The sequence below is a fragment of the Bos indicus genome, chromosome 17 (assembly GCF_029378745.1).
Source record: "Bos indicus isolate NIAB-ARS_2022 breed Sahiwal x Tharparkar chromosome 17, NIAB-ARS_B.indTharparkar_mat_pri_1.0, whole genome shotgun sequence".
Classification (NCBI taxonomy): domain Eukaryota; kingdom Metazoa; phylum Chordata; class Mammalia; order Artiodactyla; family Bovidae; genus Bos; species Bos indicus.
Genome location: NC_091776.1, coordinates 71809211 through 71824931, shown reverse-complemented (window position 1 = coordinate 71824931; position 15721 = coordinate 71809211). Strand labels below are relative to the sequence as shown.

At 50.4% G+C, this 15721-nt stretch overlaps 1 protein-coding gene across 1 annotated transcript in view; it reads left to right on the top strand.

Moving 5' to 3' along the window:
• The window catches only part of LOC109570972 (sodium/glucose cotransporter 1-like), a 50697-nt gene that overhangs the window by 4639 nt on the left and 30337 nt on the right, over window positions 1-15721 (top strand). Inside the window, exons 2-7 of the mRNA XM_070769968.1 lie at window positions 215-286; window positions 3234-3338; window positions 5122-5181; window positions 10037-10141; window positions 11629-11734; window positions 12766-12846. Of these exons, the coding sequence (XP_070626069.1) occupies window positions 215-286; window positions 3234-3338; window positions 5122-5181; window positions 10037-10141; window positions 11629-11734; window positions 12766-12846 (529 nt within the window). The remainder of the gene's footprint in view (window positions 1-214; window positions 287-3233; window positions 3339-5121; window positions 5182-10036; window positions 10142-11628; window positions 11735-12765; window positions 12847-15721) is intronic.

The following is a 15721-nucleotide window of genomic DNA, read 5'->3' as shown; positions in this document are numbered from 1 at the left end:
TGTTTTCACAGGAGTGTAAAGAAATGGATATGCCCGTGCAGTCTCACAGCTGGGAGGGACCATGGGCCCTCCTCTAACTCAGTGGGCAAAGACTTCTGTTCCTAAACAAACAAACAAACAAAAAAATGAAGAGGGGAATGGGATCTCTGCAAAGGACGTTTACCTGTAAATGAAGTCATCACTGGTTACTTGGACTCCCCCACCCCTTTTTAAGGTTATCATGTCGTGCAGCCGTGGGACAGAGGAAGACTTCTTCCTGGCGGGACGAAGCCTCGTGTGGTGGCAGGTGAGCGTGCCCCGTGTGGCCCCGGGGGCTGCGTGTGGGCTTGTTTACTACTTCCACGCAGGTGCCCTTTACCCCACACAATGTAGAGTTGCTGAATCAGGAAAGCCACCTCAGTAGTCGTTCCCTCAGCTCTCAAGTAGTTGCTGACATAAGTGTTCCCTTGGCTCAGTTTAGTCCGACAGCCGTCACTAGGTGCCTGGGAGGTGCAGAGCCTTGCGCTAGGCTCTGGGGCCCAGACGAGGTGGAGGGAGCCCTGCTCTCTGAAGTGCGCAGTGCAGACTGGGGGTTGGATGTGACTCCTGTTTTCATTCTTAGAGTTACTGCTTAATGAATAAACTGTGGTATGGTATTGTTAAAAGGAATTGCAATAAAAGAGTAGTTTTGCCACTCCAGCTTTCTTTCTTTTATACTTCTACTTAGGCAGTGAGTGTCCAGTGGGTATGAGTTGCTCTCATCGGGGCCTCCATGGGGCTTATCCCTGGGTTGGTGCTCAGGCCTCCTCTTACCTGGCTCCATGGTGGTGAGACTGAACTCAGTGCCCTCTCCTGCCCCGTGTTGCCTCTGGGCTTCCCACCTTTACTGCTGCTTCACCAGCCAGTCATTTGAGGTCCCCTGGCTGCTTCCTTCCCGTCTCCCTGGCTTCTTAACTCTGCAGTTACACTCCCACACCTGGCGACTTGGCATTCAAGACCACTTGCTGGAATGCTGGCAAGCCCCAGCTCTCTGCCTACACTCCAGTCCTGTGTCCCTCTGCCCATCTAGCCCCTCACTTGGAAGGCCTGGCAGCCACTGCACACGACACGGCCTCTGCGCGGTTGCCCCCCAACCCGCCCCGCCATCTCTCGACCCTGAAGGGCAGCTTCAGCCGTCTAGCTGCTCGGGCTGATACACGGGGAGTCGCATCCGACTCTCCATTCTCTCTCAGCCCATCTTCTAGTCCATCAGGGAGTCCATCAGGAAGACCGCTTCTCATCATCCTTCATGCGGGTTCCTTGTAACAGCTTCTGTCTGGACTCCCTCCTTCCACCTGCGCTCCTCCACTTCCAGCCTCAGCAAGGCAGCCAAGGGGTAGGACGTGCCGCCTTACTGCTTACGGCCCTCTGGGGGCTCCTGCTCACCCAGCATGTCACCCAGTCTGTCGGGCCACAGATGGATGACCTGCACCTCCTTACCTGCATGACCCTGAGACGTTCAGCCGTGCTCCTACCTCAGGGACTCTGACCCTGCCGCTCCCGTGGCCTGGAGGCCCCGCTCCCGCAGGCCCCCGGGCTGCCCTCAGCCCTCCTCAGGAAGGCCGGCGCCGCCCGCCCCACCGCTCAGCACTTCTGTCTGCCTTCCTACCTTCTCCTTCTCTGTAGGAATTCACTGCTTACCACTGGCTTCTGTGCTACAAAATAACCCCTGACTTACTTTGTTTATGCTCTCGTGTAACAGGACGTTAGCTTCACGAGGGCAAGGGTCTGTTGTACTCGCTGATGGCTAGTACTTGCAATGCTTCTGGCACATAGTTCGCAGTGGACGTTTATTTATAGTTAATTAATAAATGATGCCTTTTTAGCCTGCCTTTTCATTTAATTGGAGAAGGGAATGGCATCCCACTCCAGTATTCTTGCTTGGAGAATCCCATGGACAAAGGAGCCTGGCAAGCTTCAGTCCATGGGGTCACAAAGAGTTGGGCATGACTTTGTGACTAACACTTTATTTAATAATGTATAAGGTCTCCCTAAGTCTTTATAAATGTTGGTAGATAGATAGACTTTTATACACAGTTGCATAGTGATACAGCAGATGGACAGCCCACTATTTATGTGCCATATTTTTGGGCAATTTAAACTGTATGTAGGTCTTCATTATTATGATAAAGGTAGCAAGTAAAAATAACTGCTTGAGTAATCACTGCGTGCCTCTCCTGAGGTTCGTTTGCCATCTATTCTTGGCTGCTAAGACGTTTGGTGCCGCGTGGTCTCAATTGTGTCCTCCAACTAGTACACTCTGCGAGTGGTGGTTCAAACAAACAAATAAACCTCTGTCATAGTTAATGCCCTTGGTACTGAATGCTACTTTATCTTGTGTTATTTTGTCAGTGCTTTGTTTCTCTGTTTTTACCTAAAAGGCCTTGTTATTTTCAGCCTCTCTTAATAATTTGGTTTGCAGTGATCTTCTGTCACATACAGCGCAGTATTTGGGTTTGGATTTTTATGGCTCTCTCTACTCAACTAAAAAGCTATTATTGGTTTAGGAGGGATTTTGTTCATTTTAAATGCCTCTGGGATTTTTTATTTTGAAAGTAACAGATGCTGGTTGTTAAAAAAAAAAAAAAAAACACACGAAGTTAAAATCCAATTATAGAACTTGAAATTTTCTCCCTATTCTATTTCTATAACAGTGATTCCAGTCCCCAAAAGTATTTTTTATATATGTACTACCAGAATCACACCCATCTGCGTAGAAACACACGTGTGCACAAGTGTATATGCACACAGTCCATTTTAATAGGATTGAAGTACAAATGCTGTTTACCTTGTTCGCACCACTTGGTAGAGCTCCTTTAGGCTACACTGTGTTTCATCGCATTCACTACCTTAGCAGTCTCACCATGCTCTTACAGTCAGCTCAGCGGTTAAGGTCTCTGAGTTAACCTCGAACAGTGATGAGGTCATACTCCTGCCGGTGTTCCTGCAGCTGCAGTAAGTCTGGGGTTAGGGCAGCGTAAGAACGGCGGTGCTGCTGGTTTCGTTTCATCCTGTTCTTACTTGGCTTCTGGTTTATGGTGAGGCTTTAGTATAGAAAAAGGGCAAATGGGAATTCTGCCCAAGTGTACTCTCTTTTGAGGAAATGTGAAATTCAGCTTGAGGTTACGTTTGTGAAAATTAGTTTTTGGAGTTGGATAAGAGTTCTGATCTGTAATTGTCTTTTTTTTTTTTTATAATTGTCTTTTGATTTTCAGATAGGTGCTTTTCTTTTTGCCTCAAATATTGGCACTGGCCACTTCATGGGTCTGGCTGGAAAAGGGGCGTCTTCGGGGATTGCTGTCGGGGCCTTCGAGTGGAACGTGAGTAGTGCCTTTGGGGGCAGCAAGCCTCCACTTCTGTGTGTCCAGATGAAATTCAGAAAGGCCTGAGTAAACGCGAAAGACTCCTTGGGAAGTCATAGAAGGAAGGAACCAAGTCTTTCATTTCTCAAAAGGATTGTGCTAGTTTTCATTCTTCTTAGTAAAGTAATAAAGAGACAGAGAGTGTTTTTATTCCAGGGACCATGGGAGTACAGTTAGGAGACTAGTCAGGTAGGATCGTAGTAACAAATATATACAAACATAAACATTCGTGTATATACACACAGATACGTGTGTATACATGTGTGTGTGTATTTGTCTGGGTATACACATTTGCGGTGTACAGTTGGCCCTTGAACAGCACACGTTTAAACTGTGCAGGTCACTTACACACAGATTTTTTTCCGAAAATGCAGTACCTGCATTTTCATTTCACAGATCTTTAAATTGACGGAAGTGGGGACAAGTTTGTGTTTGATTAGAGATCACCGTATGTGGAATCAAAAGAACTAGGGTTTGAGTGCTGATTCTGTCCAAACTCCTTCAGCTTCACCCTTGGGTGAGTCATTTTTCAGTTTGTTTTTGAGGCAGATTTAGCATTATGCAGATTTTTCACTAGATGGGAGTCAGTCATCTGTACATTGAGAATAGGGTCAGCTGAGTTCTTTGAGACATTCAAGTGATTACTATAAAACTCCTAATTGATCTATGAATACCAGTTTCAACTATAAAACTTATAAAATGGATTATTTATTTTTAATCTGTGGGATATGGATATATTTGTTGTAGAATGTAGAGTTTGTTCACCTAAATTATAAGTGAATTTATAAGTTTTGGGTTAATTAACCTATATCTATATAAATCACCTGACCTTTTTTATAAATCAGAAACCTCCCTCTTTCTGGGTCTCATCTTTCTCCTGGTAGATTACAAAAAGAAATAACACTTCTAACAGAGTCAGCTCCAATCCTAATAAGGAGCCCTGGCCTTTACCACAGTTTACCTCTCAGAATTTACTGCTGCTGCTAAGTCGCTTCAGTCGTGTCCGACTCTGTGCAACCCCATAGATGGCAGCCCACCAGGCTCCCCCATCCCTGGGATTCTCCAGGCAAGAGTACTGGAGTGGGTTGCCATTTCCTTCTCCAATGCATGAAAGGGAAAAGTGAAAGTGAAGTCGCTCAGTCATGTCCGACTCTTCACGACCCCATGGTCTGCAGCCTACCAGGCTCCTCTGTCCATGGGATTTTTCCAGGCAAGAGTACTGGAGTGGGGTGCCATTGCCTTCTCCATCAGAATTTACTAGCGTCTCCTTATATTCAGCTGCCTTCTTTGTAAAGAAAGCTGAAGCAAAATGTATTACTTAATTTCAATAACTTGTGTAAATTTTGGCATAGTTTCTCTACTGTTTCTCTGAATGGTTTCTGATTTTTTTCAACCTGTCTTTCTTTATTTAATGATCAGTTATCTTTGATCCTATCTGGATCTAAGCAAACATAACTTTTAATAAATATCTTGAAGATTGGCTTAGTTAAGCACAAACCCCCCCCCCCCCCCCGAAAAAATTAAGAATGCGCCTTTGCAGGCAAAGACCAAGGCCCGTAAGGTGATTTTGTCTGTAAGGTGATTTCCTCCTGGAGGCTTATTCTCGGGCTGCTGTTTGCAGGGTTCCCAGGAGTGATGCAGCTTTTGGGCTCAAAACAGTTAGTAACTGAGTTTGCCGCCCCTTTAAGAGCCTGCTCAAGATGGGACGCTGATGTAATCGCTCTTCTCTTCTTGGTTTCAGGCCGCATTCATCCTCTGTGCTCTTGGCTGGGTGTTTTCTCCTGTTTATATGAAGTCTGGGGTGAGTATCCATGATCAGTTAGTCTGGTCTCTGCAGTATTTTTTCTTACAAATATTATAGTTGTACATAAAAACATTTTAGAGGACAAGTTAAACTTCTCAATCTTTTGATCCTTGTACTGACATCCCTAAATTCTAAGAAATGCCTGAAATAATATCAGCTGACACGGATAAACAGGAGCCAGTAACTGCCAGTGTTTCATTCTGGATCTTATTCAAGGGTTCCCCTCTGAAGGCTTTTATAGAAAACATTTTAAAACTTTGTTAAAAAATAAGGCCTAAATTAATGAAGGGAACAACTCTGTTAACAGTTGGAAGACAGCAGCCCAACAATGTTGTCAGAACTAACGGTGTTAGTCTCCCTAAATCCAGAACAGGCTGTGCGGAACCTGACAGGCTGGTTCTGAAGTGTGACGAGAGCTGAGGGCAGGCGTGTCAGCGCCTGGCGAGGGGGCAGGAAGAGAGGCCCAGGGCCAGCGTCCACAGGGCTGCCTGGAGCGGTGTCATCAGCACGGCAGGCAGAGCTTCCTGTCAGAGGATCCCACTTTAGACGGTAACCACACACAGGGGCCTTGGTGGAAGTGCAGGAGTCATTCTTTTGGAGAAAAACATCCAAGACTCGACGCGCTGAAGAGGGTGAGCCGGGCGGGCCTACTTACCCACATCACCCGCCACCCCAAGGCGGCACAGCTCTGTGCCAGGAGAGCGCGTCTCAGCCTGAGGTGTCTCCCGTGAGGGAAGGGAGCACGTGAACGGGCTTGGCTGCCCTGGCCGTGCAGTGTGCTGCCAGAGTGCCCTGCTTGGCTCTCCCTCCCTCCGGAATGCTGCAGTGCGCTGTGGGACCAGGGGACAGGGCGTGACTTGGAGAGCAGCTCCCAGGGCTCTCAGACGGCATCAGAGAAACACAGAGCCCCCTCACAGACTCTTCTCAGGAAGACTGCCAGCGAGCTGCTGGGGGCTCCTCACCTGCAGATCTGCCCAGCTGCCCACGGACACCCCTGCCGTGCTGCGAGCATCACCCACGTGCGCCTCCACCCGTCAGCCGGCTCCCCTTGCTTATCCCCAGTGGCGGGTGCTGAGCCCCGGCGGAAAGCTAGTGGCACGTGCAGAAACCAGCCTGACTGTGGAGCTGGGAGAGCCGCAGGTGAGCGTTCGGCCCACGCTCGGGAGGCCGTCAGCACACAGCCGGGCTTTGTAGGATCGAAGAGGGCATGAGAAGCCAGTGCGTCCATAGACAAGGTCTGAGAAAGTCTCAGAAGCCCTAGCAGGACTGATGGAAGCTGTCTCTCTCCAGAAGCAGTCAGGGGAAAGGGCTGGTAACCACTGCCTCAGTGCAGAGGCAGCAACACACGACTACAAGGAGCAGGAACAATCAAGAAAATGTGACACCACCAGAGAAACACGGTAGTTTAACATAGACGAACCCCAGAGATCTACCTGATAAAGAGTTCAGGATGGTTGTCTGAAGGAAACTCGGTGAGCTACAAGAAAGCACAGAAAGACAGTTCAACAGAGTAAAGAAAACAGTGCGTAAAGGAAACTAGTTTAACAGAGAGAAAAGCCATAGAAATAACCAAATGGAAATTCTGGACTCAAGACTGCAGTGAACGAAGTGAAGACTGCAGTTGAAAGCGTCTACAGCAGACTCAGCAAAGCGAAGGAAGATCCTGTGAACTCAGCGACGGGCCACTCGAAATGACCCAGTCAAGGAGAAGCAGCCTCCCAAGGGGCTCAGTGGTAAAGAATCTGCCTGCCAGTGCCAGAGACACAGGAGATGTGGGTTCCATCCCTGGGTCAGGAAAATCCCCTGGAGGGGGAAGTAGCAACCCACTCCAGTATTCTTGCCTGGGGACAGAGGAGCCTGGCAAGGCTGCAGCCCCTGGGGTCGCAAAGAGTCAGACCCGACTTGGCGACTGAGCACGCACAGTCAGAGGAGAGCAAGGGGAGAGGGATGAGAGACAGTGGACGATGGGCCACCGTGGAAGAAACAGTCAGCACCTCCTGGAGCCCCGGGAGGAGAGGGGGAGAGGCAGGCAGAAAGGTCGCTTACAGCCTGAGAACTTCCCGAACCTGAGCGAAGATTGTGAAGCTCACAGGTGCCCCCAAATTGTAACCCCAAACATTATTTGAAGAAATGATAACTGGAAATATCTCCTCTGGTGAAACGTTAATTTCCAGGTTCAGCAAGCTTAGCCTCTACCAAGTAGAGTAAACACAACACTACACGTAGGCGCACGTCGCAGTGAAGATGCCAAAAGCAAGGCTAAAGAGCGCGTTTTGAAAATGGTGAGAGAGAAATCACACGTTACGTGCAGGGCAACAGTGATGTGCTTGACAGACGACTTCTGCTCAGAACAGTGCAGGCCAGAAAACATCAGAGTGATGCAGCCAGATGCTGAAAGGAAGAACAAGCTGTCAACCAAAACTCTATGCCCAGCAGAAGTATTTTTTAAAATGAAGATGAGCAAATTCCCTGGCGATTCAGTGGTTAGGACTCTATGCTTTCCTTGCCCAGGGTCCAGTTCAGTCCCTAGTCTGGGAACTAAGATCCTGCAAGTTGTGTGGTCAAAAAGAAGATGAGATATATACAAATATTGAAACTGATATAAGGTTATATGTCATTTAGACATCAATTTAAAGAAGAACCATTGCAAAGAAAAAAATGAAGGTTATTGGTTAGGTATACATTTCTTATACAAACCATAAAGGGAGAAATTGATATATTGGACTTCAAAGTATAATTTTAAACTTTACTCTTTGAAAGAGATTTTTAAGAAAATGAGAAGTCAAGCTAGAGACTGCGGAGGAATATTTATAGAACACATTCGTAATGCGAAGACCTCACTCATTGGAAAAGACCCTGAAGCTGGGAAAGATTAGGGCAGGAGGAGAAGGGGACGATGGAAGATGAGATGGTTGGATGGCATCACCGACTCAATGGACATGGGTTTAAGTAAACTCTGGGAGTTGGTGATGGACAGGGAGGCCTGGCGTGCTGTGGTTCATGGGGTCGCAGAGTCGGACACGACTGAGCGACTGAACTAAACTGAAATGATTCATAATGAAACACTTATGTCCTGAATATACACATTTTTTTAAAAAGCTCTTGTAATTTATAACAAGACAGCATCTCACCATACGTTTCACTACAAATGGCAGATAATGACATGAAAGGGTGTTCGCTGTCACTGATGGTTAGGGAAACGCTACTTAGGATCCCACATAGATACACTGAACCGCTGAGATAAAGAGGGCTGATGCATCAAGAGCAGGAGAGGTTGTGGAGCTTCGGGGACCCCCTGCCTTTCCAGAGAGAACTCTAGAAACAGGCTGGCAGCTTCTTGCCCAGTTACGCCTTAGGACCCAGCTGCTCTGTGCCTGGGTGTGGCGCTTCCCCCAACCCCAGAGACATGAAGGTGCAGGTCCACACCCAGACTGCGCAGGAAGTTCCAGTCATAACGTCCGAACCTAGAAATAACCTGAATTGTGTGGGGGACGGACAGACAGCCTGCAGCACAGCACTCGGCGGCCCTAAGGAGTCAAGTGCCAGCATGGATGACCTACAGGGCGTGGTGGCAGGTGAAAGTAGCCAGACAGGATTTGAGCTCCAGGGGAGGTGAGCTGGATACCCAGGATCGGGTGGAGAAGGTCCCAGACACACGCCCTCGGGGCTCTGGGGGGCGTTGGCAGTGCCTCGTATCTCTCGTGTGGTGGTGACCACACAACTGTGTGCATTTACCCAAACTCCTCAGATTTTAAAATCGGATCGTTTTACTGTGTGTAAACCACGCCTCATAAGACTTAAGCATTTAAAATACTTGTAGAGAGGGCATTAAAACCGTGAAAGGCTTGGTTTGCCTTGCAGTCTAACGCTTGCAGTTGTGAAGCTGTAATCCCAGGAAAATCTTTTGAGATAAGGTCTTTAAAGCAGTAACTGAGTTAAAATGAGGTCGTGAGGGCGGGTCCTAATTCAGCATGACTTTATGAGAAGAGGACACTGGACACAGAGGCGTACAGAGGGGAGGCTGGGCAGCCGCAGGAAGACGGCCGCCAGCCGAGGGGAGGGGCCGGGCCCGCCCTTCCTCGCGGCCCAAGGGAACTGGCCTCCCGACACTGCACGCGTCCGGCCCTGGGGCTGCACGACCACCATGTGTCTCTACCCTGTGAGCTGCTGTGCCATACCTCGTGACGGCGCCCTGGGTGTGGGACGGCTTGGGGCTGACTGACTGTGTCAGGCGTGATTGGGGACCAGTTGGAGGGAAACGAGTAGAAGCTGCGGGTGTCGCACCCCCAGCCAGGGCTGCAGGGGGCAGCCAGGACGCGCATGTGTGAGGCGGGGTGAGTGCACAGGAGGACACTCAGTTACCGGGGGTGCCTTTGCCTCCGTGAGCCCCTGTGCTTGGGGCCAGGCGTCTGCTGAGCGACGGGGGTGCTCCTGCCCCTGGGCACATGCAGCGTGAGATGGTGGAGGCAGAAATGAGCAGGATGGTTCGGGACACCCGCACGCACACCAGCAGCATGAGCACGGAGGACCCGGAGAGCTGTGGAGTCAGGTCGTGTGTCTCTCAACAACGTGGTATATTTGTAGTATCTGATAAAACATTCGATTTTGCTGTATGATTATGTCACGAAAGTCATTTGTCATCATAGGCAACGTCATTACTTCCGCTTTCCAAAGACTGAACAGCAGCTAGATTCCAAGCTTCTTGAAGACAGCGGTATCACCTCTCCTTCCTGATTCCCGCGCCCCCGCAGGTGTTCGTGTACAGCACCCGAGGCTCCCGGGCTGTGTCTCCGTGCCAGCCGGCACTCCGTGAGCCCTCTGCCTCACAGGGGCTTCTCTTACTGTTCTTCAGGTAGTGACGCTGCCCAGATACTTGAGGAAGAGGTTTGGTGGCTACCGGATCCAGTTCCTCCTCGCTGTTCTGTACTTAGTCATCTATATCTTCAGTAAGATCTCGGTGAGTTGTGTAAAGGCGAGTCCAGGGAAGGGAAACATGGAAACCGATAGGCGGGACTAGATGAGCCCCAGGAGTTTACTCTGGGCTCCCTGAGTCACATGTCGGCCTCCACTGTCTAAACTAAAGCAGAGAAAAAGCAGCTGGGTAGTACGCAGGAGAAGCGGCAGAGCGCCTTCTTTGCTCCCGAGCCTGTGTTCCCAGAGAACCTTGGGCTTATTCCCATCATGTTATCAGGAGGTGCCCCGCCCCTCCTTGAAACAGTCCACGGCCTTCCACCCTCACAGAGACCAGAACCCCCAGCTATGGCCTGTGAGGCCAGTCCAGACCCTGCCTCTGACGTGGTCTCCTTCCCATACTGTGTTTCGGATCCTACGAGCTTATTCCCACTTGCAGCCCTTGACACCTGCTCTGCACTACGTCTGGAGTGTTCTTCCCCCAGATCTTTCACATATCGCCTCCTGGGAGAGGCCTTCCTTGGGTGTACCCATTCATTCTCCACTCTATTACTGTTTCTGTTTCCTGATACATGCCAGCATGTGAGAAGACGGATCTGTTCCCTCCTCACTGTCTGTCTGCACTCCCCGATGAGCTTCCTGAGCCCCTGGGCCTTGCCTGGCTTGCTCCCTGCCTTCCCAGCCAGCTCTGGGGCTGGAAGCGTGCTGAGAACGTGGTTAGCACATAAACACGGAGAGAAGCGTTCTTTGAATGAATGAGCGTCGCTTATCACACTGCATGAAAATTGCCTATCTGGTTGTCTGCCTCCCTCCTAAACATTAGGAGGGAGTCCTCCTTGAAGACTGGCCGAGTTTTGGTAACCCTAGGGCCCTCTGAACCCTGCCGTGTGTCTACCGTGTGGTTGGCACTTGGTGAACAATCTGTGTGTGCACGGATACATTGGGAAGACCTCTGCCGATCGTGCCCCTGCGTGTGGTGACCAGAGGAGCGGGGTGGGAGGTTAGCTAGTAAGTGAAGTGCACACGCTGCAGAGTCGGCGTCAGCACAGCCCACGGTCGACAGAGCCAGCCCGCAGGCTGTCAGCCTAGAGGTCTGCTTTGTACAGCGCTTGAACTAAAGATGGTCTTTACCATTTAAAGGGACGTAAAAACCAGAAGCAGTCTATGTCTCGCAAAGCCCACAGCGTTCAGCATCTTCCCTTTACAGAAAAAGCTCGCCAGTCCTAGTAAGCTGTCCCCTCTGCCTGCCCCGCTGGTGAAACTGCGGGAAAAGCCCGCTCTCTGAGCACACTCCCCACTCTGAGGCTCCAAGTAGGAAGAGACTAAGTTGCATTAACTGGATTAACCCAAGCCTTAAAAGTGCTGACCTTGGCTGAACTTATGGCCACCAGCTGTGTCACCCAGCAGAACGTGGAGAGACCTCCCCTGGTGTCCACTGGGGATGGAGTGGACCTGCTGATTGAAGACGGCCTCTGAGATCGGGGTCTTTGTGGGGAATGCAGGTGCAGCCCACCGCCTTTGTACTCGTTTCAGGTGGAGATCTGCGCGGGCGCCGTGTTCATGAGGCTGGTTCTGGGGCTGGATGTTTACCTGGCCACTGTGGTCCTGCTGTCAGTCACCGGCATATGCTCCGTCACAGGTGAGGTCACTCTGACCCCGCAGGCACTTGTGTTGACACGAAGGCTCTGCCTCTTAGTGGGGACCCGAAGACTTGAGATAGGTCCAGCTTTTGCACTTCCCCTGAGACTGTGAGTCACACCACTGAGGCCTGAACGTAAACGAGGCAGGGGTGCCCGCGTGGGGCTCTGCTCCCGGAAGTCTCGTCAGACTGGCAGGGGCTCTCCAGGGGGCTGGGCAGGGCTGGCAGCGGCTGTGTTTGGGGTGGGGCCGGCCTGACGCAGCAGGCTGTGGGATGACGGGGCAGGGTGCAGACGGGGAGAAGGGAGGCGCCCGCTTTAGGTCGTCCTGGTGGCTGGTGACCTGGGCAGGCCATCGGATGAGACCTTTTAGGTGGACACTTCAATTCTTAATACTGATTCCATCTTGGGTTAACAACACGTGACATGATACAGTCACAGTCCTGGGTGGCAGCCACTCCCCATCAACCACAAGACCATGGGGTGAGCGACCATCCTCTGCCCAGACAGCCTACGGCATGGTCTTCAGTAAGTTACCCGAGATGACCATCATGTCATTATGAAACAGGCTGTGGTCATGATTTTGCCCAGCTGTAGGCTAGTGTGTGTGTTCTGAGCACATTTAAGGCAGGCGAGGCTAAGCTGTGATGTTTGGGGGGTGAGATACAGAAAATGCATTTTCAATCTAGTGATCCCTTCAGCTTAACAATGAGTTTCTCATGATTTAACCCCATCTAAGTCAGGGAAGACCTGTATACTTTTTTTGCTTAGGAAAACTACCAGATTTTCATCCAGAAGATGGGAGTAAAAGGAAACTGGGATATAGCTAGGCAGAGAGAGACTCCAGCAGCAGATCACAGAGGCTGTTCAGGGGGGAGAACAGCACGCACCTGGCTCAGCGTAGCCGGCAGCCAGGCCCGCTGAACCGCAGGGGGAGCTGTGGGTGTGGAGACGAGGACGCGAGTGCGCTGGGCACGCACAGTGACGCCCTCGAGTCAGGCAGGCTTCCCTCGCCCCTCTCTCGCCCACGCAGGTGGTTTTGCAGCCGTGGTTTACACTGATCTCTTACATGCTGGCTTCGTGGTTCTGGGCTCTGTCTTGTTGATGGGCTATGGTAAGTAAATCTAGAGACTGCTGGGCACCATGGTGGGGTTGGGGGGCTCTGGCCACTGCCTGGGGCCATTTCAGCACTGTCCTCTCACAGACGGGACCGAGGCCCTCAGGACCCATGAGTGAGCATTGTCTGAGGTCGTGCTGACCACCTGGGGTGGAAACTTCTGCTCGTGGAGAAAGAGGAGTCGAGGAGCAGAGGGTGGCGCCAGACCCCAGGGCTTTGAGCAGCAGTCGGGAGTGGCCTGCCACGCTGGAGCCATGGCCTTCCGCTCCATCGGAAGCCCCTCTCCTTCTGCCCATTGAGTTAAACCCATCTGTCAGGCTCAGCGGAAACCCGCCCCCAAACCTGTGACTCCGTGATTGTCACACCTCTGCATCCTTGTTCTCTGGACTTGCATCACCAGCCACGCGACACGACACTTGTTTTTTTCCAACACGACGTTTTTTTGTTGGTGCTTACCTTGATTGTTCATTGTATTACATAAATAAGTCAGACCCCCAGATCTAGAGCTTCTGAGAACCGGAGCCATCATATCCTTCACACAGTGGGTAGTTTGATGCACACAGTGGGTGCTTAGTGAGAGCCATGAACGAGGGTGACAGCGCATACGAACTGAGGACCAGGTGCCAGGCAGGGCTTTGGCTGTACTGCCTCCTCCAGCATCACAGCCACCAGGAGGCCTCGCTACTTTCACTGCCCTTAGTGACTGAGGAGGAAGCCGAGTTGCTCGGCTAATGACTTGCTGGTGAAGCACACCAGGGGTAGAAGTCCGAGCCGCACCCTTCCAGCACGAAAGCCCCGGACACACGGATCGCTTGTTACGGCGCCTGCGCCCCTGGCTGGGGGAGCCTTACTGAGCTTGGTGGTGGGTCACAGGTTTGTCTTGCAGAAACTTAGAAGGAAAAGCTCTGGGCTCAGGTATTGGAAAATGACTGAAATGATACTTGAGCTGAAGGGTTATGGTTCCATAGGGCAGATCACTGAGCCCCATGGAAGGAGAACATGTCGGCCCACAGGGTCACAAACCGCAGTCTCACCATTCAGGGAGCGTCAGTGCTCCTTGTCTACTCAGCACCGTGCTTCTGGGACACAAAACACATTTCAGGCATGGTCCAGGGACTTCTTAAAGCATCTGGGAAGCAACGACCGATTTGAGTGACAAAATTATAAAATACTCTTTAAGTCACTGTGTTTATTTGTGTGCTAGTATTAAATATAAACTTTATTAAAATCTGCCAGGACCATCCCAATACTTGAGAATGATATCCAGTTAAACTTTGGGGGCAGGTAGAATAATCCATTTAATGTTAGAAGTTATATCTCTAAATAATTATGTATCATTTACTGTTAAAGGCTGAATTTTTCTATCCCCCCAAAATTCGTAAGTTGAAAGTCTAGCCTTCAGTGTGATGGTATTGGGAGGTGGTTGGCTCCTGAGGGAAGAACCTGTATGAATGCGTTAGTACTCTACGAGAGACCCCAGAGGCTTCCTCGTCCTTTCTGCCACCTGAGGACGTGGCCAGCACCCAGGCGGCTGGCACCTCGAGCTTGGAGTCCCGGCCTCCAGAACTGTGGGAGGGAAGTTGCCCACTATCTGCTGTTTTGTTACAGCAGCCCAAACAGACCATGGCACGTTCTGAGAAATTTAACGGTTTTTTAGTTGGGGTGTCCATGCTGGCTCTTTTGGTAAGTAAACTGTTGTGGGGCTTGTTTTCTTTTTAAAATACACAGAAACTTGCAGTTACAAATGAATGTTGTCTTCAAACCAGTCACTGTGGGAACTGATGCACATACAGCTTTTTTAATTGTCAACTTTTAATTAGTAGATACACAAGGCGGGCTTCCTGGGTGGCACTAATGGTGAAGAATCTGCCTGCCCATGTAGGAGACATAAGAGACGCAGGGTCAGTCCCTGGGTTGGAAGGATCCCCTGGAGGAGGGCATGGCAACCCCTCCAGTATTCTTGCCTGGAGAATCCCACGGACAGAGGAGCCTTGTGGGTTAGCGTCCATAGGGTCGCAAAGAGACACGACTGAAGCAGTTTAGCACGCGTGTACGCGTGCATACACAAGGAAAACAAAAGGGTACCAGGCGAGGTATTTATCACTCATTTTCTCGGTTTGACTCCCCAGAGCCAACCAGTGTCCTAGGTCTTGTGTACATCCTTCCAGAGACAGTGTACAGGCAGGCCTTGGAGAGAGTGTGGTTTGGCTCCAGATGACAGCAATGAAGCGGATACCCCGCAGAGCAAGTCACACGGTGCTTTGGTTTCCCGTACATACGAGAGCTACGTTTATAGTGTAGTGCAGTACTGTATTAAGTGTGCAGTAGTATTATGTCTAAAAACAAGGTGCGTGCCTTACTTTAGGAATAATGCTGGTAGAAGAGGAGCACTGACAGACTCGCTCATTGCAGGGCGGCCACAGACCTTCAGTGTGTAAAACACAAAAGCAACGCAGTACCTGCAAAGTGCAAGAAAGCAAAACACGAAATGAGCTGTGTGCCTGTGCAAGTGCATCCATCTGTGAGACACGCATCTTAATAGAATGAGAACATTTTGCCTCTGTTTTTCACCACTGGAACTGTATCTCAGGCAGGTTTTTATATGGGCAGAGAGAGAGCCACTGTGTCTGTTCTGTGCTTGTTACTAACTTCTTATTGCAAAGGGCACAAATGAAAGTGGGTAGTGAGGTGAAGTATCACAGAGTGAACACAGTGCGTCCAGCCCCCAGGAGGAGAGTTGGCTTTTTGTTTCCTCCTTTTCCAAACTACGCCTTTCGTGTCTTTTTCTTGCCTCTTACGCTGGCGGGATGCACATGGCGCAGGGAGCCGCCAGGCCCCTGCCTCCTTTCTCGTCTGCAGTGAAGCTCTGGCT